The sequence below is a fragment of the Arabidopsis lyrata genome (assembly GCF_000004255.2).
Source record: "Arabidopsis lyrata subsp. lyrata unplaced genomic scaffold ARALYscaffold_8, whole genome shotgun sequence".
Lineage (NCBI taxonomy): Eukaryota > Viridiplantae > Streptophyta > Magnoliopsida > Brassicales > Brassicaceae > Arabidopsis > Arabidopsis lyrata.
In genome coordinates this window covers 19,070,898-19,093,881 of record NW_003302548.1, presented here as the reverse complement: position 1 = coordinate 19,093,881, position 22,984 = coordinate 19,070,898, and the positions used below count along the sequence as shown (strand labels likewise).

At 31.7% G+C, this 22,984-nt stretch overlaps 5 protein-coding genes across 6 annotated transcripts; 2 read left to right on the top strand and 3 right to left on the bottom strand.

Moving 5' to 3' along the window:
• The first annotated feature begins 5,114 nt into the window (after positions 1-5,114).
• Positions 5,115-7,549, top strand: LOC9300704 (WUSCHEL-related homeobox 2). Its single transcript, XM_021012533.1, has 2 exons — positions 5,115-6,587; positions 7,024-7,549. The coding sequence occupies exons 1-2, from the start codon at positions 6,287-6,289 to the stop codon at positions 7,485-7,487; spliced, it is 765 nt and encodes a 254-aa protein (XP_020868192.1). The 5' UTR covers positions 5,115-6,286; the 3' UTR covers positions 7,488-7,549.
• Positions 7,550-8,997: 1,448 nt separating this feature from the next.
• Positions 8,998-9,767, bottom strand: LOC9300703 (non-specific lipid-transfer protein 3). Its single transcript, XM_002864581.2, has 2 exons — positions 9,322-9,767; positions 8,998-9,185 (listed from the first exon to the last, which is right to left on the bottom strand). Exons 1-2 carry the CDS (start codon positions 9,657-9,659, stop codon positions 9,176-9,178), a joined length of 348 nt encoding a protein of 115 aa, XP_002864627.1. The 5' UTR covers positions 9,660-9,767; the 3' UTR covers positions 8,998-9,175.
• Positions 9,768-12,157: 2,390 nt separating this feature from the next.
• LOC9302401 (non-specific lipid-transfer protein 3) lies at positions 12,158-12,890 on the bottom strand. Its single transcript, XM_021011171.1, has 2 exons — positions 12,454-12,890; positions 12,158-12,356 (listed from the first exon to the last, which is right to left on the bottom strand). Exons 1-2 carry the CDS (start codon positions 12,789-12,791, stop codon positions 12,347-12,349), a joined length of 348 nt encoding a protein of 115 aa, XP_020866830.1. The 5' UTR covers positions 12,792-12,890; the 3' UTR covers positions 12,158-12,346.
• A 3,201-nt stretch (positions 12,891-16,091) lies between these two features.
• Positions 16,092-16,917, top strand: LOC9300702 (non-specific lipid-transfer protein 4). Its single transcript, XM_002866280.2, has 2 exons — positions 16,092-16,593; positions 16,692-16,917. The coding sequence occupies exons 1-2, from the start codon at positions 16,265-16,267 to the stop codon at positions 16,699-16,701; spliced, it is 339 nt and encodes a 112-aa protein (XP_002866326.1). The 5' UTR covers positions 16,092-16,264; the 3' UTR covers positions 16,702-16,917.
• Positions 16,918-20,707: 3,790 nt separating this feature from the next.
• On the bottom strand, positions 20,708-22,909 carry LOC9302400 (CLAVATA3/ESR (CLE)-related protein 46). 2 transcript variants are annotated; one of them, XM_002864579.2, is made up of 3 exons: positions 21,256-22,909; positions 21,057-21,124; positions 20,708-20,974 (listed from the first exon to the last, which is right to left on the bottom strand). In XM_002864579.2, exons 1-3 carry the CDS (start codon positions 21,338-21,340, stop codon positions 20,897-20,899), a joined length of 231 nt encoding a protein of 76 aa, XP_002864625.1. In that variant the 5' UTR covers positions 21,341-22,909; the 3' UTR covers positions 20,708-20,896. The 2 variants fall into 2 exon arrangements, with proteins under 2 accessions (XP_002864625.1, XP_020886768.1); XM_021031109.1 differs by having other exon boundaries at positions 20,708-21,124.
• Positions 22,910-22,984: the final 75 nt, after the last annotated feature.

Below are 22,984 nucleotides of genomic sequence, written 5' to 3'. Positions count from 1 at the left end.
TCAACATTTTGAAAGAAAAAAGAGAGAAAATTTAGAGTACACTTTTTAAAGATAATATAGTTATGTTTAACCCAAAATCAGTATTTAAATCTAATTATTTGTTAATTCTCTTTAAGTTAATGATAATGACCGGAAGCTGATGTCAACTTGCATATGCAGTTTTTTATTTTTATACTTTCATTTGTGTATAAACACATTAATTCATTATTTGATTATTTTAGTTTATAGTTTGTTTGTAAAAAAAAATGGTGTTTTTAGATTTATAGTTTTAAAAATAGTTGTAAAAGCGTTTTATACCTAAGCAAATACTAAATTATACCACTTATTCCCGTTTTTATTTGGATATTGTTTCTTACCTAGATGTCATTTCTATCTTAAGTTTGAGATCACTTAATAGTAATAGGGTTATTTTCGTCAACCTTAGTAGAGTTTAATCTTACTAAACATTTATTTTGTCAACATTTTAGTTACATCTCATATGCAATCTATATTTTGCATATTTTTGTGGGTATCCTAAATAATTTTTTTAAGTGAATATCATCGGTATCTAAAGTCTGAGCTTAATTAATGATAATGTTGTTTATTATTGAAATGGTAGCCTTTTTCAGGTTACAATGATTGTAATATCGTTTCAGTTTATATCTGCAAAAAATATTATAAATTGACAAGAATTGAACGGTCCACGTTATAACTATTTTTGTTTGTTTGTACAACTCCACAACATTTTATAATAAAAGCATTAATAGAAATATTATTAGTATTAATTAAAAAGAATTTCTGTTTTTGTATATCGTCGAAATAAACAAAACAAACGACAGCTCCATATAATTTGCTATATACATCTTACAATTACTGTTTTATGCTTTCTACAACTACAATTACCAATCAAACATTTATTCTTCGTAACTCCATTACAACCTTTACCAAGTTTCACACCTTTGAACTTTTTTTCAAATAATTTTACCTTTTGGGGAAAAACTTTTTCTTTATTAGAAGCAAATAATAGATAGTTAGATACGCTCTTAAAAAAGGAAGTTTTGAGCTTACACAGTGAAAAAACAGTCATAGCCATCAACCCAAGATTCTCTTCTTTTTTGTCGATACAACCCAAGATTCCCCTCCGCGTGTCTTCCACAACAATACTTTTTTTTTTTGTCAACTGGAATGTTATTGTTATTAAAGCTTGATGTGAAACCATACAAGAACACAAAGCCTAAACAAGGAAAACTAAAGCCGACAGACGACAAAATGTCCTCGGAGACAAAGCCCAAACAAGGGAAACGATAGAAGCTAGGGATACAAAACAGAACTCTTAAGCCCAAACTCGAAAGAAATTGTAACCCTACACAAAGAACAAAAGCTAAAACGACTTAAAATCGAAAGGAAGAACAAAAGTCTCAAGAAAGCAAAGAGACCTCTTCACAAGGAAGACCTACGAGTGTGATTTATCATGAATGCCCCCGGCCAAACCAATGATAACATCTACCTTCTCCTATCCATTAAGAGCCAATCTCTCGAAACAAAGAACCAAGACTGTTATATATCTTCGCATTTTTCACTTAAGAGTATAGATATGTTTTAATTTGCCAAATGGCGTTTTCTCATAACTTATTTAAATGTTTAGTCAATTGCAATAATCTGGAAAGTGTTTAGACAGTTGTTCAATAATATGGTCGGGTATGTCAGTTACCAATTATGTTTCCCTGTTTTCAATTTCGTACTACAAACTAGTAGGATACAAACTCTTATCTCAGTTTCTTACTAAATATGTCTCATATACATACATATGAATTTTGAAAACCATCAAACGTATATGGTTATAATAAAAGTGTTAATACTTATTCGAAATAAAGCAAAAGTTAATAAAATTGCAATCTTTTTTTCTTCGTATAAAGAAGTTTAAAGAGCAAATGTAGCAACATTTTAAAATTGAAAGGTTTGTGAGGAATAATAATTGAAGAAGCCACGAGGGGAAACCAGAAAATATGATTGGATAAGATAATAAATAGACAGAACCAAAGGGTTAGACAACCGTCGCCCACAAACTCATTATAGCTGTTTGTTTTCCTTGTTTTGATTCCAATAATATCGGTGATTTTTAAATTATTATATAGACAGAAAGTGTGTTTTTATGTTTACTATTTACGAATTGTTGTGTTGTTTCTTTATGTTTACTATATTAACAAACAAAAATATACCGTTGGAATAAATTTTGACTATTTAATTTTGATAAAACGTGAGACAATTTACACTAAAGCCTAAACCAAACAATACAAAATTGTATTTCATATATATTCATTTTTGTGTTAAAAAAAAAAACTATATTTCATTTATCTTTTTATAATATATAATGTAATTACTAATTAGAGGTCGGCGAAAGATAAAATATATAAATATAAGTTGCAAGAAAAATATATACTGGGTCTATAAGATGATTTGTTCTAATTTGATAAAGAGAAGACGATGGATTTTGAAGTCTAGAAATTCAACTTCTCGATCGGGGCTTTTCTTCCAGCTTTTTCATTTGGGCCTTCCAACAAACTGTAGCCCATCTCTTTCTCCAGTGGATAACTAACTAGGCAGCTTCAATGAACCGAAGACTCAGCTGAACCGGAGTTAAACCGACCGGAGATAGGAACCTCACAAAAAGCCTAATAAAGTAAAAGATGAACTGAATTTCTAAATCGGATTCGGATCAGACCCGGAGAAAAATATTAAAACTTCAAAGACAACTGCGTGATCTTCACTAATGTTTTATTTATATCAAAATTTTAATATTGTATGTTTTTCAAGCGCTAATAGCGCTATGATCAAATAATGAGGAAGTTTGTATTAAATGACTTTACTAATTTGTGTGTTTGTATAAAATTATATAGATAGGAGGAGTACATACGAAAGCATTACCCTCTTTATTTAATGTTAAAATTTATGTAGTGTTAAATTTACATAATATAATAATTAAAAAGGGATAAATAGAGGGACTATTTTTAAAATTGTACAGAAAAAATTCTAGAAATTACCTATATGTTACACCTATGTTGCATGGAAGTGGATACGAAACGTTTTGAAAACGAAAAACAATTTTTTTTCCAAAATTAGGAAATAAAAACGTGGGAGAAACGTATAAGTATAAATTAATCTAAAACATAAATATTAAATAGTTCAATTAAAATTGTAAAAGATAAAAATTAAAACGCTTAAATTCAAATATTTAGACCATCATTTTTATTCATATTTTCATCAATTCCATCAAACAATATTGTCTTTGGCTTTGGTTTGTCGAGAGAAAACTTTTAAAGTCGATTTTCCAAAATTAGTTATATGTATTATAAATTTTAATATTTCCAAACTTTTATTTATTAGACTTTTAAATTAAAAAAAAACAAAAAATTTCACGTTTCTATCTTGTTTTCGAATATATATGTTTAGAAAACGCGTTTTCGTAGAGTTTCTGTTTCCGGAACAGAAAACGGATGTCGAAGAGAATTTCATTTAACATAAATTTACACACATGCAATTTGAAATTTCAGAAAGGAGACAAAATTGCCTTTTACGGCAGTTATACATACGTAATATAGTATTATAGTTCAGCTACAAATATCAGATTCAAAAATAAAATAATAATGCAGAACAAACAGAGTAGATGAAACTCAAAGCACAAATAAAAGTTGTTTTGCAAGAAAACCACTATTTTTTTTTTGTTTATATATATATAATAAATAGAAAAATCGCAGATAAGAGGAATTCATTTTAGGGAGTGCTGTTTCTAAAAGTAAAAATAAAATTAGGTAACTATATTCTATCGTAGTAGTATTATGCTGATTGTACATTAAACATTATTTTTATGAGAGATTATTTTATTAAATTTGAAATTAAATAAAACTGCCATCGTGATTATCATTCTTATCTGGATTAAACGAAAACAAGATGTAAAATATTTGCTGAACGAATCAAGTTGGCTCAAATTTCACTGAATCATGAAAATCAATGAAGAGATTGGAGAGTGTTACTCTTTCTCGAGGCAAATCTCTGCTCCTATAGATTCGTAGGTGCCTAAGAGACTCAAATTGAAGCCATGCATGTCTTTTGCTTTCACAATTTGTCATTCCCCATGCCAACTTTTCACAAATTCTTACAGTCTACATATATGCGTATTGCACATTTCTATATCTAAAGTTCGAGGCGTAAACACGATGAATTTTTAACTAATTGATAGTCGTACAATGGCATCCTTCTGTTAGTCAGAAATCAGAACTGTGTCAAATTTAATTCTGACTTTTTGTTTGACTAGTCTAGTTTTCAGAATTGAAAGCTAACTTATAAAACATGTAACATACTGTATTAATGGCTTTGATTGGTAATACACATAATGATGAAATGGTGTTTTAATGTGATTATGTAAATATTTTACAGAAAAAAAAAATATATATATATATATATATTGTTTGAAAACGTAAAAATGCAGAATTTGCGCTTTCGTCTAAAATATATAAGTTAAAATTTATTATGTAATTAAATAGGTGTATAGTTGTTTATGTTATGAAAATTATTCTGTTAGTCTGCAAATATATCCAATTAGTACAATTTTATTATGCGATTTTTTATTCCTTAAAATTTTATATATGTTTTTCATTCTGCAACTTATATCATTATATAGTTATGCAATACTATATTACTAATCGAAGTCAATATGTATTAAGCCAAGATTGTGATGTAAAAATATGTGATGGAAAAATCTAAGACAATTAAAGACAAGGGTATTCAACAAATCAATTATGTTTCACTATGTTACTTTACAAATTATTGTGCAAGTAAAGATAATATAAGAGGATGAGGAAGTAATAAATATGTGATAGCAATGTTCTAAAGTACGTCTGTATAACTGTCTCTGTACCGTGAAAAGTGTATTTTTCTTACTGTATATGTTATATAGTGCAATTGTATGGAAGAAAAGTTAAACACCACAAGCACGACATTGAAGCGTTGTACATATATGATTGCTTCATCTACAAGTATACAACGAATATACTCCAAAAAGCAGCTTTCTGAAGCCATTTTTCATTTTATTGATTTCTTAAATTTTGTACTTATTACAGTTAGAAAATTGTGTTTTATATATGCGATGTAATATTTTTCAGTTATGCTTTATTGTTATATTACCAATATATAGTTCCAAATAAACGTTTTGTGCATACGTTAAGCATATCGTTAAGATTTGCCGCTCAACTAAAGTATGCTCTCTTTTAGAAACTTTAATTTTTAATGAAAAACCTATGAATATGTTTGATATATATCTCGTACGGATATCAATAAGATTCTATCTGAAAGAAAATGACGGTCCAAACTTGAAGTCGCCATTTCCTCTTCACCTAGGTAAAATTGAATCGACATCAGAAATGAGACCACGAGGCGAAAGAACTAAGCCACTAGAGTTTTCTATTTTGACGGTTTACTAAATATAATCAAGTGTTTGTTTCTTTGCTCGAATCTTTTGAATTTGTTCGTGATCGTTAAGAAATCGAAAAGCCAAGCTACTCGACTTCATATTGTCGTTTTATATAAATACAAATATTACAAAGAAAATATGATATAATATAAGATATGTCAATTTCCGAAGCAAACTAGATATGTAGGCTTCTCATGACCTACAAAGAACACAATCCAACCAGCTATCTTTTGCCGCCCTATTATATTTAACGTTCGTATTTATCCTTACTATCTCTTTCATTTCCAAAACTTGCTCTTCTTCATTAAATTCAAAAAAAACATCCGTAATCCCCAGAAAGAATAAGAAAAAAATAATAAAGTCGCAATTAACAATTATACAGAGTATCCACTGAAATAAAATTCACATATAGGAAAACATTTTTATATGTTATAGACAATTTGACATTGACAAGTACTACTGTGTTATCTCTCTTTTTCTATTAGCCGCAGTTTATGATAAATTAATTATTATAAACGCAACATTTTTATTAAAAAACATGAATAGATCCAAATTGTTTTTTGTTTTCTCTTTCCATTTGTCTCTTCTCATAAAAAGTAGCCTCTTTTTTACCATCTCAGCCGCTCCACACGATGTTTTCAGAGTCTCTAGCACAAAAAACAACACGCATGTCACTGTCTCTCTCTTCATTTGACTCTGTTCCACTCCCTCACTAACTCGCTATATAAATATAAGAGCCTCCCCATGAATTTCATGCATCATTCAAACCAACATGCAGAAAAACGCCTTTAAACCCTAATCTCTCCCCAAACAAAAAACAACTTTTAGACACACAAATAAATGGAAAACGAAGGAAACGTTGGAACGGCAAGCAGTTCACGATGGAACCCAACAAAAGATCAGATAACGCTACTGGAAAATCTTTACAAGCAAGGAATACGAACTCCGAGCGCCGATCAGATTCAGCAGATCACCGGCAGGCTCCGTGCGTACGGCCATATCGAGGGTAAAAACGTCTTTTACTGGTTTCAGAACCATAAGGCTAGACAACGCCAAAAGCAGAAACAGGAGCGCATGGCTTACTTCAATCGTCTCCTCCACAAAACCTCCCGTTTCTTCCACCCTCCTCCTTGTTCAAACGGCACGTAGTTCTCATCCTTTCTCTTACTTATACGTAAACTTCGACGTTCTATTTTATAATTTTCTAAACCATACATCATAGGTTCTTTTTTTGTTGGCGACGTTTTCTTTACGTATTAAAGAATTGAAAATAAAGCCTGTGAAATACATCTGGACAACGAAAAAACTTAGAAGGAACATGTCATTGAATACATATATATAATTGAGTTTTGGCCTTTTGTCTGAGATTCAAATTGATTTTTAAAAAGTTAATATAAAAACATATGATTGGATGCGAAAGGATTATCATGGAACTATTTTGAGATGTTTATGAGCAAATTATGTACTTTGGATTAGCAGATTTCTTCCGTTTTCTTGTGAGTTTATGTTGTTTTTCATTGTTATCAATAATTGGGACTTACAAAATGAAATTGTTTTTTTTTTTTTTTGTTATGAAGTGGGTTGTGTTAGTCCGTACTATTTGCAGCAAGTAGGTTTGAATCAGCAACATGGAAGTGTATACACAAACGATCTTCTTCACAGAAACAATGTGATGATTCCAAGTGGTGGCTACGAGAAACGGACAACCACAGAACATAAGAAACAACTTTCAGACTCAACATCAACTAGAATGCCAATGTCTTCGAGCTCACTCAGATATGACAGATTTGCCCTTCGTGATCACTGTTATTACGGTGAGGGCATTAACGGCAATTCCAGTGGGCGGAAAACACTTCCTCTTTTTCCACTTCAGCCTTTGGATGCCACTAATGACGATGGTGTTGGAAATTCCAGTTTTGCCCTTGGTAGTGATTCTCCGGGGGTTTGTTCTGGCGACGGTGGCGGCCGAGAGCAGCCGTTTATTGATTTCTTTTCTGGTGGGACTAGTCGTCGTTTCGATAGTAGTGGAAATGCGTTGTAACGAGGGGTTAATGAAACTTATATTTTATGTTATCGTTAGTTGCTTTTTTTTTTTTTTTTTTTTTTTTTTAATTTCAAACTATGGAGGAACTAATGAACATTTTGAAACGCAACGGAATGTAATTATATATTTTTGTCGCAATTTAAAATTTAGCGTTTCAATTTAAAGATAATAATCATACTCATTTAACAAGTACAGTCATTTCACTGAATATTTCAATTTCATTTATTTCTTTTACCTTTCTTCAAAATTATGCAAATTATATATTCGATTGCTGATCAAGTTCAAAACTATGTGACATGATCGCATAACTTCTTATTGGGCCTGTGGGCTGCATTATTATCGTTTAAGCCAAATTATTATTATTTATTTTTTTTTAACACAAGCCAAATTACTTAATATTCTCTAATTTTTTAATATTTTATGATTATTTTTTATTATACAGTATCTTTTATGATTGGCTGAACTTTTAAAATATAGATCTTTTTAGCGTGCTTTTAGCTAAACGACTTTAAAATTGCTAAATTTGTCACCACTAATGGTTTTGCCTTTCTAAACTAGTCACAAAATTAGCTAATATATCTTGCATTTTTAAACTCCTGGCCATAATAACAACCACAAAATTCTATTGCTAAATTTGTCGTGAATTTTCGAGGATTTTAGCCGTAGCCAATTTGTTGGCAGTAGCTACGGGCGACAGATGGCAACAGATCTTAATTCACAATGAAGCAAAGGGAACATATTTCATCTGTTGCCATTTTGGTTTTAGTCACAAAAGTAATACATATGGGGCTTGGCAAGGAGAAGGAGATCAGAGTGGAGTTGGGTGGGTTCTCCGAAATCACGAAGGTCAGAGTGTTATGGATGGGAGAAAAGACCTTATGAAGCTAATTATATTTGTTAATGACGCGTTAAGAATATATTGAAATCGATTTCCATTTTTGTGATGAGATGGTGAATGGAATTCGCCGATATGGCGATATAACATTTTAATATTGATATTCAATTCGCCGATATTCTTACCAAAACGCTAGAAACAAAAACAAAATTTAGCTTATTTAAATGTAGATTAATATACACGATTATATGCACGTTCTAATTAACGTGACGGCCGGGATATATAATTTGTTGTGAATATATCACTGAAATATAAGAATTTGAAGTTTTCCATATGAACATAAAAAGCTGAAATATAAGATTTCTATCATTGAAGTTCAAAGTTGTCTTTACGCATATTGAAATTGAGATGTTTTGGACCTTTTGGTGGTGAGTCATATAGTAATTGTATTATATATATATATATATTTAAATGATGTTGTTAATTAATAGTGTTGGTGATCGTTAGGCTAACATCTGTGTTATTATACTTTTTAACAAAAATGATACAATTAAGTTTGCACCATTTTTCCTTACCAATGTCAGTTTTATATTTTCGTTCCATCCTTAAATCCCTGATTTTTTTTGTTAGAGAACTTGTCACTAAGATTATTGCGAGATAAGGCGTTGGAAAAATATATAATAAAAGAGGATTATGGTACTATTATTATCTTAAACATGTTAAGAAACAACAGAAGAAAGCAAAAGATTACAAAGCCACAAGAAAAAGGCACGGTGAGATCAGCGTACATAGACGTATTTTATTTTACTTATGTTAAACCATAATCTGAAGATACATGTAAGCTCCAACTTCACTTGACGCTGCAAAAATAAAAACGATGAAGAGTATAAGTTAGGAAATTATAAAAAAGTACATCATGGTGTTTATGTACTTAGCTAAGTTAAAAAGAAAAAGAGAGGAGACTAACTATATATGTAAAACAATAAAAGAGCTTACTTGTCGCAGTTAGTGCTCAAGGAAATGGGATAGGGAATGCTAACACCGCACTTTCCAGGAAGACCAGAGGCTAGACTTGGGTTGAGACCAGAAATGCCCTTTGCAGTGGACTGTAGGCATTTGCATGCTTGTTGGCGGTCCGGTGTGGTTTGAGCCATACCGTTCAACTTTTGAACTCCTTCGCAACACAGATCCGGTACCACACCACCTCTTGATAGGTAGTTGACACATGGAGCCAAGTTACTTACCACTGTGCCACATGAGATTGCTGCATCTACTGATGCAACTATGCACACCGTCAAAACGAAGCATATGAAGAACTTGAGAGCCAAAGCCATTGTGTTTGCTCTTTTTTTTTTGGTGATTATAAACAAAAGTAGAGGTTTAGTTGAGTCTTGTTTTCTAAGCTTGTGTTTTGCTATTGGATGTGAGAAAAGTGGGAGGTGATGATGGGTTTATATAGGGATTTTAGATGGAAAAAAATTGTGACTAAGTACGGTTTGTTAGAAGTTAGATATGCATTTACTTCATTCATTTATTCTAGTTTCTTCCACTAACGAGAAAGAATGTGTTGCAATAGTCATATCATATGACTCATACGTAACCGGCCAATAGTATCACATTGTTTAGTATGTTAAGAGTGTCTATAAACATCAATATAGCTACTCGTATTTTGTATATTTTCGTATTTTAAGATATCAATGCTTATAGGCGCTTTAGAGGATTCATTTGGAATTTGGATAATAATACTGGTAACATATATGCTTCGCAGCCTTCGCTAATCATTTTTTTTTTTTGGGCAAAAATGCTTCGCTAATCATATGTGTACAAAAATCAATAGTTTGTCAGCTATGTGTACGGACTACGGAGTATTTCATAACCGTTAATATTTCAATTTAATGCAATGTGTAACTACTAAGGGACGTATCCGACAGCAAGTTAATTTATTTTCAGTTATGAGTACTAGTAATATGTACATTGATCAATAAATTTATCAGTTACATACGTGTACTATGTACATTAATTTTTCTGTCGTCTATCTTTGTTTATTTTAAGATATATGTATTGATTATAAGCCAGGTCTTCAATATTGTACATATATTCTCTTAAATAAAATTTAACAGGTGAAAAGGTCGGAGATGGTGGTTACTGGTTAGTAATCGGAGATTTAACAACTAATAGCCGTATGTCAACTACCGTCCAAATCAATGCAGTGTATAACTGCGGGACACGTATCCAACATCAAACATGTCACAACTCTCCTAACCAGCTTATTTAAAGAATAAACCCGGAGCTGAGTTCAATTTGTAAATCCGGTTATCGGAGTCCTTAAATAAAACCAAGCTGGGTTTGGAGATTGAGCTATAGACATGGTTTAAATAAGTTGAAGGATGTGGTCTTCAATTCGGTTTGACTTGGAAACTTGGTGAAAAGACGTCGGCTGAGTAAAGGAGACTCTGGGCATCTGACGGACCTGTTGAAAGCCCAAGGCCCATCACAGATTTGTGTCATTGACTTGAATGAATGTCCTTAAGGCTAAACAAACCAGCGATCTTGATTTGTTAGACACGATTTGAAAAAGAGAAATGCATATAATAAATCGTCTATGATGCCATTTTAGACTTGGTTTAGTCAATAAACGAGAAAACAGCCTCTGCCAAAGTTTCCTAGTAGAAAAAGGTAGGCCTTGAATATCGGATAGAGATAGAGCTGATGCCACGGCGCAAAAATCAAAGTGACATGATGCTTATAAGTTATAACCCATTATTTTTATCCCAAAAAAAAGGGAAGTTATAACCATTTAGATTGATGGATATGAGTTCTTTTAGAGTAAGCCCATAGTGGAAAAAATTGGTTTTGTTAACATATATCTCAAGTCTTGAGACTGTTTTGAAATCCTCCAGCACTTGAGGGATTGAAGCGAATTGTCAAGGAATATGAGTAAATCGTCTGCAAACCGAAAGTGTATGACAAAAATTGGTTACATTTATCGTAATATTTAAATTTACCAATTTCCACACCTAATTGAGCATATGCGAAATGTGGAACAAAATGTTCTAACGTATGAATTCCAGTGCTTTCGCAATGTCGGCTTTGGAGGTTACACACTTAGAGCTTGATAGCTAGCCATAGGAGGAGACCAAATCTGAAATTTTTTCACTAGCAACCATACTAAATGCTCTCTGATTTGAAAATATTATATGCGGTAAAATGGGCTTACTTCGCTGAAAGAGGATTTTGAGATGGCTTTGTGTAGTATATTGGACGAATTTTTTTCACAATATTAGTAACTTGACACACACGCAGAATTAGCAATTAGTAACTTTATATATTCATACTGAACTCACTGATATCATCTCCAAGGTGCTTGGGAGAACAAATAAATTTAATACGTTTATGTTTGATGCTGAACATACAAAATATTAACACATTAGGAAGATATATATCATTACAATAACGAAAGGCCCAAGTTTTGTCCAAATTATAATAAGGAAGTATAGTATTCCTAGTCTGTTCAAAGAAATATAAAAGATTCACAATTTTCATTGATGCCTAATTAAATCTTGAAGGTTAGTAACATTGTTTTTTTTTTATGGTAAAATTTCTATTGCAGCTGAGCTTTTACTTAACAGTAAATGGAGAGAACCTTGTTATTTTTTTTGGTTAAAGGAGAAAAACCAGTCATCAGCATGTCTTCTTCCGTTCTTCGTATGTATAAATATCAATTTTATAATGTCACTCCAAAACTAGGAGCTTGATATTATTGGTTACTTATATAGAACTCTTCACATATGAGTATATGATTATTACGTTCGTATGCGTTGGAGGAAACATCTAAAGAGAAGATGGCTAATAAGGTACTATTATCATATCTTAAACGCATCAATACAACATATGAAAGGAAAGGATTACATAGCATCGAGACAACAAAGACATGGTAATATCAGCTAAGATATAGCCGCCCCTTTTATTGTACTTATGTTAAACCATACTCTTAACGCAAATGATGACGTAAGCTTCCATTTCACTTGATGCTGCAACAATCCAAACGATCAAGAGTATAAGTTATGCCATTAGAAAAATAAATTAGATCGAGTACTTGGCCAAGTAAAACAAAAAGAAAATACTTACTTGTTGCAGTTAGTGCTCATGGAGATGGGATAGGGAATGCTAACACCGCACTTTCCAGGAAGGCCAGAGGCTAGACTTGGGTTGAGACCAGAAATGCTCTTCGCAGTGGACTGTATGCATCGGCATGCTTGTTGGCGGTCTGGTGTGGTTTGAGCCATACCGTTCAACTTTTTGACTCCTGCACAACACGGAGGTGGCACCAACCCACCTTTTGATAGGTAGGTTGCACATGGAGCCAAGCTACCTGCCACTGTGCCACATGATATTGCAGCATCGACTGATGCAACTATGCACACCGTTAAAACAAGGCATGTGAAGAACCTCAAAGCGAAAGCCATTGTGTTTGTTCTTCTTGTTGGTTGATAACAAAATTAGTTGATTTTTGCTTTATAAGCTTGTGTTTTTGTTGGTGGATATGATGTGAGAAAATGGTAGGCGATGATGGGGTTTATATAGGGATTTTAGATGGAGAAATATGATGACTAAGTAGGGTTTGTTAGTAGTTGGAATTGCATTTACTTCATTTATTCCTTCTAGTTTCTTCTACCACATCGTTTACTATGTACTCTCTCTGCTTTATAAACAAATGATTTTCTAATTTTTTCTTTTGTTCCAAAAAGATTTGATTACTAATGAATTGTAAACTTCAAAAAGCATTATTTCGAAAATAATTAAATTTATTAAGTTACTATTGGTTTATGATTATTGAAAATTGTTTAGGATAAAAGAATTATGTGGATAGTATTAATATTGTTTTAATATGTGTGAAAATTTTGAAAATTAATCCTTTTAGAAGCAGAAAGAGTATATCTTATAGATTACCAATATATCTAAATATTCTAAATTTTAAATTTTACTAGTTTTTTTTTTTTTTAAAGTATATATAACAATTTGGTTATCGTAAGATATATAATACTTGAGCGATGCTTCAAGATTTAATAATATCGCTTGGCATCGACAAGACTAACTGGAGAAGACCACTAAGCAAATTAGTAGAAAGCATTGCGATGAATTTTGTAAAATATAGTATCTCCATTACATTATCAAATAACTTATTTTATTTTTGTTTCGTACATAATCATTAATTTATCAGCTATTAGTCGTACTATGTGAACTAAATTTGAATAATGAAATACCGTCGAATTTAATGCAATGTGTAACTGACGAACACGTGTACCCAACACTAAACATCAGAACTCTCCCAACTAGCCCAATCACATTCTGCATTTCCATTGGACCACCTTTCATTTGCTATTAATTAACTATATATGGCCATAAGGTTCGGTGAAAGAAAAAAAAAATGCACTTAAATATAAAAGATGAATAAAATTTCTCTACGGATGATACATGATCACGGTTTTTAAATGATTCTAACAGTTTCTTGATTGGTTAATGATAGTAGATGTTGAGCCAAAAAAAAAAAAAATTATTCCAACAGTTTCTTATGAAGTATTTAGAATTTCAATACCAAAATTCTTAGCCTGGTGTAGGGATTGTAATGAAAGAAAAGAATGATGAGCATATAAAGTAGTGATTCAATTTCAGATGCGGAAGTAGTTTGTAGTTGGTAGTTGGTAATTTGAAATGTGAAATGTGACTTGCATTTACTTGTTTTTTTCCTCTTCTAGAAATTTCTGGATAAAATTATAAAGGATAATTGGTGAGTATTTTTAATATATAATCAAATACATTATTATTCTAATTGCACGACCATTTGCATTCTAAAATTCTGGATTTTTCTATAGCTCTCGATTTTTAATATTTATATTTATTTTAGTACAGGGTCCTTAATTATAAATTGATTTCAGAATAGTTTTATCTCATAGTAATTAAGCATCGCAAAAATCATATTAAGGTAAAGCAATCTCTCTCATAAACAGAAAACGATAATGTGTATAGAAGTAGAAACAGCTTTAAGATATTTTACATACATTGTATAGTAATAGTTTTTACAGTTTAACTATAACTATATATTTTTAGCACAATTTATATTTGTTACCAATTGTGTGTCTTAGAAAAAACTAAGAAAGTTCTACTGTTTTAAAAAAGCTTTTATTACAACGTGAAAACCATAAATCAAAGCTCACAACAATCATCATAATCTGTGGAACACGGAGGATTCTCGCAATTTTATATGAATATTATACAAAATTGCACTGGTTATTTTAGTTTTATTTTAGACGATACTGATATTTATTATATCATAAAATGGATATAAATGATGATGTTTTACAGTATATTATGCGTTAAGAGTATATAAAATAATTGCTACATGATATTAGTGTCGGCAGAGGTTTGTGTAGTTAAATTGTGACTATTGCACATGTGGGAGATTTATCAATCTTGTACGATGTTGCTTGACGGTTTTTGGCTGATAGTATCCAACACCATACATCAACGTCCTTCAGATCCCAAGCTCTCTAAGACATCGGAGAAGCATCATCACATGCGTACGTAGAAAGGAAACACAAAAATTAAAGAAATTTTGTATTATGTGTAATTATGAGAAATGTATGAGACTGCATGCATGTGACTATGAGTTTATGGCTTATAGAGGCATAGAGCGATATGTAGTGTTATGGAGGGGTATTTAGCATTCTATGCTATGTACTACCTAAGACAAATTCGGTTTCGTGTATCTGGCTTGAGAAGAATCGCTTCAAGGATAATTATATATAGACTATTTGGTCGCCCTATTATAGTGAGATAATCTAAAAGCAATCACAACGCTTGTCTGTAAGAAGGTTTCTCAAGATTATAATATTGAAAAGAAATACAAAAAAAAAAAGAGAAAATTAGAGAAGTTTCTCTTTTAAGGTACATTGCTAGACATTTTAGAAACTCCATTTGTCTATTTTTTAATGGTCTATTTTTTTAATATTAAAAATTAATATTTAATATATAAAAACTCAAAAACTTATTTCAACAGATGTGGTTGCTCTAAGATCGTATGCAATTATGCATTGAATTGATGTGGCATTCACGTAAAACTCGTTGATGAAAAAAAAAAAAATTAACGTAAAACTCGTCCTGCATGCTATAAAACGTATTTTTGGCGTACGATTATAATAAATTTTTATCATTCAGATTATTTTGCTAAATCTTTTTTTTATTGTTGTTGACAAACGCATTTACGTTAATGATTATACAAAATGTGTAGAAAAACTCCATACATCACCTCTCTCTCATTCAATTATGTAGTAAGTCATAAAATGTGAACTTTCCTAATTCTAGTGGCCATAATTAGTTAATGTGATGGGAGAATTGTGATGTTTAGTGTTCAATACACCTGTCCATCAGCTGCACATCGCATTTAATTAGACGGTATTTATAATTAGTTTACATAGTGTACGACTAATAGCTGACATTTTATCTACAACGAAGATACGGCTTTCTAAACGATCTCCTCTTGTCTACTATGCTAAACTATATTATTATTGTTAGTATCTTATAACATCGGTCAAACATGATAATTTTAAATAACCAAGTTTAACTGCAGATAAATAAATATTTTTTTAACAGTATAGAAATATTGACGTATCGGTCTTGTAAATTCTGAAAAATAATACTGTTGTTTACGTAATTACATATGACTGAAGAAACTAATTCTTTTGATTAGTAGAAGAAACTAGAGAGAATGAATGAAGTAAATGCAAATCCAACTACTAACAAACCCTACTTAGTCATCATTTTTTTCCCATATGAAATTCCTATATAAACCCATCATCACCTCCCACTTTTCTCATCCAACAACAAAAACACAAGCATAGAAAACAAAACCCAACTAATCACCAAAAAAGAAGCAAACACAATGGCTTTCGCTTTGAGGTTCTTCACATGCCTTGTTTTGACGGTGTTCATCGTTGCATCAGTAGATGCAGCAATCACATGCGGTACAGTGGCGAGTAGCTTGAGTCCGTGTCTAAGCTACCTATCAAAAGGTGGGGTGGTGCCACCTCCGTGCTGTGCAGGAGTCAAAAAGTTGAACGGTCTGGCTCAAACCACACCGGACCGCCAACAAGCATGCCGATGCTTACAGTCCGCTGCAAAAGGGGTTAATCCAAGTCTAGCCTCTGGCCTTCCTGGAAAGTGCGGTGTTAGCATCCCCTATCCCATCTCTACGAGCACTAACTGCGCCACGTAAGTTTTTACATTTCTCTAATATTCTAATTACTCGATCTTAACACGATGATTTAAGTGATGTAACTTATACTCTTGATCGTTTCTATTGGTTGCAGCATCAAGTGAAGTGGGGGATTACGACATGATTTGCTTAAAGACTTGAAGAGTATGGTTTCGTATAAGTAAAATAAAAGACGGCTATCTAAGCTGCTATATATTAATTACCATGTCTTTTTTTTCGTCTTGATCGCTTTCAAATCTTTTGCTTTCTTATGTTGTATACTTGCATCTTAACATGTTTAAGATATGATATATAATATAAAGTATACCGTATTAATCATCTTCTCTTTATATCTTTCCGCTAACGCATTCGTGCGTAAAAATCATATAGTGAAGAGAGTTTTATCACCATGTGTGATGAAGAAAAAAAGAGTTTAATTTTATCACCAATAATATTAAGTTCTTAATTTTGGAGTAAAATTATAAAGTTGAGAGTGGTAGTGTAAACCAAAATACATGCTGAATGGTGTCTCTCATCCAATTATTAACTTAACGATGACACGTAATTAATATTGCCAACATAATTTAAAAGCAACTAACACCATATGTCGTTTCTATTGAATCTAACAAATGCTATATTACTAACAAACAATATTTAATAATTTTAATTGATTAGGACAAGTAATAGTGTTGTTAAGTAGTGACCACCCAAACTCAAACCTACATAATGCATATTATTTTTTTTTTTGAATAGATGTTAAATTATATTCAAAAAAGAGAAGAAAAAAATTTGTTTTACAACTTAATGCATATGTTTCATAGAAAAAGAATCTCTAACATAATGAGATTAAACTTGAGTTTTTCTTGATCCAAACCACAATCGGAGGCCGCCTTCATATTTGAAGTCTCTTCCACTCCGAATTGTACTCAGCCGGTTTCGGATGTTCTTGTCTATCATGTGGACTAGCTTTTCCATTGGTGATGGTTGCTCGCCATGCCTTCTTGAATTCCTTTCACCCCACACCGCATGAATTGTGTTTTGGAACACGTACCGTAGAATGAAGACATTGGTTTTGTCAGTTTTTTTGTCACAAGTATGTTTGAGTATCTGTCGCCAATCCGTTGAGAACCGGTTCCTGAGTATTCCTCCTGCTACCTCCTCCCAAACCTGTCGTGAGTAAGAACAAGAGAAGAAAAGGTGGTCTCTGGTTTCCATGATTCAATTTTTCACAATGCATATTATTGACGAAAATAAAATCAACATGATTCAATTTTTCACAAAAGATGATCTCATCGAGTTGAGTATGGATATAGATGTATAAAGTTATTAATTAAGTTTTTATTCGGTATAGATATGTAAAGTTACTAAGTTTTCATTCACGGATTCAACTACTGATCAATGCCTCCGTGAATCTGGTCGTAACTCTCGCAACGGAGGTTTCCGATCTCCGCGGGATGATTCTTCAGTTTACGCTCTTGTCTCTTCTTGAATCCGGTGGACCTTTCTGGGCGGCGATACATCCATCGGCAAACCAATTCTGCGATCTCTGTTTCGGAAATCGATACCTATGGCCATGATAGTATTCGTTAAAGGTTTACCAAAGCTATTTCAATTCATCTCTTGTTTCAATTTCAGGCCTCATGTTTAGAGATTTGCATTCTGAAGTTGGGCGTTTATTAGGGTTTTTAAACGTTTCGTAGGTCGCAAGACACAATCTGTATGAGAGACAATGCTGGTTTTCTAGAAATTAGCGGAAGATTTGTGATATTAAAATGTAAAAATTGACTGCAATATATATAAGATGATTAATAAAGAAACTTTTATCTCTTCAATCTCAAATTGAAATGTTATTTCATATGTTTTGCTCTGTTAGCATGGTTCTGTTATGGTAACAAATAACAATTCAGAGGCTATGCTTATAAAGACTCTTCTATTGTAATTACTAGGTTATGAACCCCGCGATATCGCGGGGAACTCATTTTCAACAAATATATTTTATTACGTTTATGTATTAAGTTATTATTATAATATATTCAAATAATTGAATTATTATATAAAATTAACTATGTCTTAAAGTTATATCATAAATATTTTCTAAAGATATTAATGTAAAAAACAAAATTATGATTAAAAAAATAATTTGAAACATTTTTTGTGAATATAAAATTATTTATAAGTGACAAAATAACTAACGAAGAGTTATAATATAGAGAGGCAAAATTCTAGTGGGTCAAAACCAAAAAGATATAGCAACACAACCAGAAAAATAACCGTCAACACAAAAAGTAACCGTCAATATTTTAACGAAGAGTTGCGATAGAAAGACATAACCGAGAAAAAATAACCATCGATATTTTAACGGAAAGTTGCGATAAAAAACACAACCGAGAAAAAATAAGCGTCAATATTTTAACGAAAAGTTGCGATAAAAAGACAAAAAATAAGTAAATGTCAACATTTTTACGAAAAGTTATGATAAAAAAACACATCAGAAAAAATAACTGTCAACGAAAAATATAACCGTAAATATTTTAACGAAGAGTTGCGATAAAAAGACACAACCGAGAAAAAATAACACTCAATATTTAAACAAAAAATTGCGATAAAAAGACACAAACGGAAAAAAAATAACCGTCAATACTTTAACGAAGAGTTGCGATAAAAAGACACGAACGGAAAAAAAATAACCGTCAATACTTTAACGAAGAGTTGCGATAAAAAGACACAACCGAGAAAATAACCGTCAATATTTTAACGGAAAGTTGCGATAGAAAGACACAACCGAGAAAAAGAAACCGTCGATATTTAACGGAAAGATACGGTAAATAGACAAAAACAAAAAAAGAAACGGTCAATATATTAACTGAAAGTTACGATAAAAAGACATAACCGAAAAAATAACCATCAGTGAAAAATTGTAACCGTAAATATTTTAACAAAGAGCTAGGACAAAAAGATACAACCGAGAAAAAATAACCGTTAATATTTTATAGAAAAGTTGCGATAAAAAGACACAAACGTGAAAAGTAATGTTAATATTTTAACGGAAAGTTGCGATAAAAAGACACAACCAAAAATATATTCGTCAACGAAAAAAAAACCAGTCAATATTTTAACTAAGAGTTGCGATAAAAAGACACAACCGAGAAAAAATAACCGTCAAACTTTTAACGGAAAGTTGTGATAGAAAGACACAAACAAAAAAATGACCGTCAATATTTTAGCGGAAAGTTACGATAAAAAGACACAACCGAAAAAATAAATGTCAACGAAAAAAGTAACCGTCAATATTTTAACTAAGAGTTGCGATAAAAAGATACAACCGAGAACAAATAACTGTCAATATTTTAGCAAAAAATTACGATAAAAAGATACAACCGAGAAAAAAATAACCGTCAATATTTTAACAGACAAAAAAGGCACAATCAAGAAAAAAATATCGTCAATATTTTAACAAAAAGTTATGATAAAAGAAACGAAAAAAGTAACCGTCAATATTTTAACGGAAAGTTGCGAGAAAAAAATACAACTAAAAAATAACCGTCAACGAAAAAAATAACCGTTAATATTTTAACGAAAAGGTGCGAGAAAAAAACACAACCAAAAAATAACCGTCAACTAAAAAATTAACCGTCAATATTTTAACGGAAAGTTGCAATAAAAGACACAACAAAAAAAAAACCGTCAATATTTTAATGAAGAGTTGCGATAAAAAACACACCCGAAAAAATAACCGTTAATATTTTAACGGAAAATTACGATAAAGAGACATAACCGTTCAAAAGTGTAAAATGCATTTATTGAGGTTGTTATTTTGGTTAATAAAACCAATTTGATATGTAGTCTAATGGTTGATGTAAAAAATCTTCGTAGTATTATTAACTATACAAAAAATGCAATGAAATTATATAATGGAAATAAGTAACTTTAAATGAATAAATGCAACTATAAAGATATAACTGTAAACTGAAAAGATACAACTGTAATTGAACAAATTTAACCGTAAATAATTCATCGAAAATTCAAAGAGAAAATTCAATAAAAATACATAACCGTAAAAAAATAACCGATTTAAACGAAAAGTTGCGATAAAAAGATGCAACCGTTCAGATGTGCAAATGGTATTTATTAGATTGCTATTATATATAGATTACATCGAATTGACATAGTTTATCAGCGTACATATGTTTCACAAACATTGGATCTATCACTTTTTAGTACTCTCCATCTTATAGGCTGCTTCACTCCTTATTAGTACATCATTTTAAAGATATATCATGCATTGACTTGTAAGATTCTTTCGGTTGCAGCATTATCGACTCAGGGTTTGACCGGTGGGTGACGATTTCCTGTTGGGTTCGGTCCGGATGGGTGCTTATGCCACTTTTTTTCTTCGACCTAATCCCATAAGAAAGATGTTGTTATTATGCTCTCTCTGTTTTGTAATGGGTATATGCAAAATTTGATCTCCGATCCTTACCCAAGTTGGCATCACTCTTTCGTAATTCGGTTTTGCGATGATCTTTGCAGGTCCAATCTTGAAATGGACTTATACAAGCAAAAGACAGGGAAACGTATGTAAGAGTGCAAAGAACCATGCCCTCAATTTTCAACACATTTTTAATATCATCTCTATGTCGTAATTCAACACATACACACAGCGAGAGTAATGGAATTACCTTCTCGGCATTCCCGAGTCATGTTTCTGCTGAGAAAGAAGCAGATGAGAAGGAGAAGCTTGATGATGATATCATGTCTTCTCATATTTCTTAGGTAGAGAATTAGCTAATTGTTTTCATATAGGATCATATATGTATATATATATATATATTATATGTGTAACAAGCACAATACAACAATTTTGTCAAATCTAGTTGGTACTCTCCTTGGAGAATCGTAATGATTACTTAGCTTGAAGAAACCAGGTAAGATTCTCTGGTTAAAATGTCATTTCTTGGAATCCTATGCCATGAAATTCCCACTTAGAAATTAGAATGTCTGTAGAAATAGAATAAAGCATTACAACTTCCTTCAAATTTCTTATATTATGCTTCTGTTTTTCGGCCTACATGACAATCAGATAGATATGCGGTTCCCCTATGTTTTCAAACCAAAATACCGATATTTAGCGATCATAGTAGTTGATCTTTGATACCTTGTTGGTCAGTCCGAATTGATTGCATAATATTAGTCCATACTTTCTTGGTATCTAGAACCTAATTATCGTTTGAATTGTTTGCGCTATCACCACTGAATGAGTCTCATATGTGGATCAACAGAAACCGGAACAAACCGAGCAATTAAACCTGGTTGAAATTTAAAATCTAAATGCTTCGTCTTGGTACTAACTTGCGAAAATTTTAGTCACTCTAATAATAATATACGTCGGCAAAATTTTGCGGCCTTCATCATCATTTAGGTGTCATTATAACCACCACGAAATCTTAAAAAAAAATCCACTACGATATATCTTACATATTTGTAATTTTGTGTGTCTCGTATGGATTTTTTTTATTTTTCACCGGCAAAGCTTGTCGGTCTCGCATTACCAAACCATTTCTTTAGATTGTATCCAAAGACAGGTCCAATCTTTGCAGGTCCAATCTCGCATTACCAAACCATTTCTTCTAGATTGTTTCCTCTCGGAACTTTCGATCTCGATCAATAAAAGTAAAGTTATTAGTTTTATACCATTGGTTTTATTCTGATATATATATAAAGATTAAAGACCATTATCAATTGTGTTGTGTGTGTCTTGTGATTGGTTTGCAGTTTGCACTATGTCGACAAGACAATCCTTATAACTTGGATTAAAGTTTTTGATTCATTATATGTATTTGTCATGATTTTGTAATTTACGGGTCACGACAATATAATGAAAATGATTAACGTGCTTTAGTTATGGCCCTTTATACAGAAACTCTGGATCACTCATGATGGCAACTGGATTTGATCTCAATAATTATCAAAAAGAATGGAAATTTATGCCTAGATATAATTTCTTAATGACTTATATTAATAAAAATATAAATCTTTGATGGAAATGATCCCGATCCATGTATCATGTTAGGGTAGATGTACCCAATTAGCTCGGTTTAATTTAGTTCCGGTTTGATATAACTATCAAATAGTATCATTTTATCAACATAACATTGGCAACGCGCCAACACCTAGACAAAGAGGTCCAAACTAATATCGTGTGAGTTTATGAATGACAAAAACACCCGAGTTTTAGTATATAGATTTTATATATTTGAATCATAATTAGGTGCAAAACGTCGGCAAAAAAATAGGTGCACAACAAAAATTGGTTATCATTTCAAAAAATTTGGATAAGTATGCGCATTTTGATTTGGTATTTTTTTTTCTTGCATCTTGCAATCTAACTAAACCGAAACTGAACCGAAA

Bases quoted from the DNA above. Each gene is read 5' to 3' on its own strand.
- LOC9300704 (XM_021012533.1), top strand. From the start codon at position 6,287: ATGGAAAACGAAGGAAACGTTGGAACGGCAAGCAGTTCACGATGGAAC. The intron at 6,588-7,023 runs GCACGTAGTTCT...TTTGTTATGAAG, and splicing joins CCCTCCTCCTTGTTCAAACG to TGGGTTGTGTTAGTCCGTAC.
- LOC9300703 (XM_002864581.2), bottom strand. From the start codon at position 9,659: ATGGCTTTGGCTCTCAAGTTCTTCATATGCTTCGTTTTGACGGTGTGC.
- LOC9302401 (XM_021011171.1), bottom strand. From the start codon at position 12,791: ATGGCTTTCGCTTTGAGGTTCTTCACATGCCTTGTTTTAACGGTGTGC.
- LOC9300702 (XM_002866280.2), top strand. From the start codon at position 16,265: ATGGCTTTCGCTTTGAGGTTCTTCACATGCCTTGTTTTGACGGTGTTC.
- LOC9302400 (XM_021031109.1), bottom strand. From the start codon at position 21,340: ATGAGAAGACATGATATCATCATCAAGCTTCTCCTTCTCATCTGCTTC. The intron at 21,125-21,255 runs GTAATTCCATTA...TGCTTGTATAAG, and splicing joins GACTCGGGAATGCCGAGAAG to TCCATTTCAAGATTGGACCT.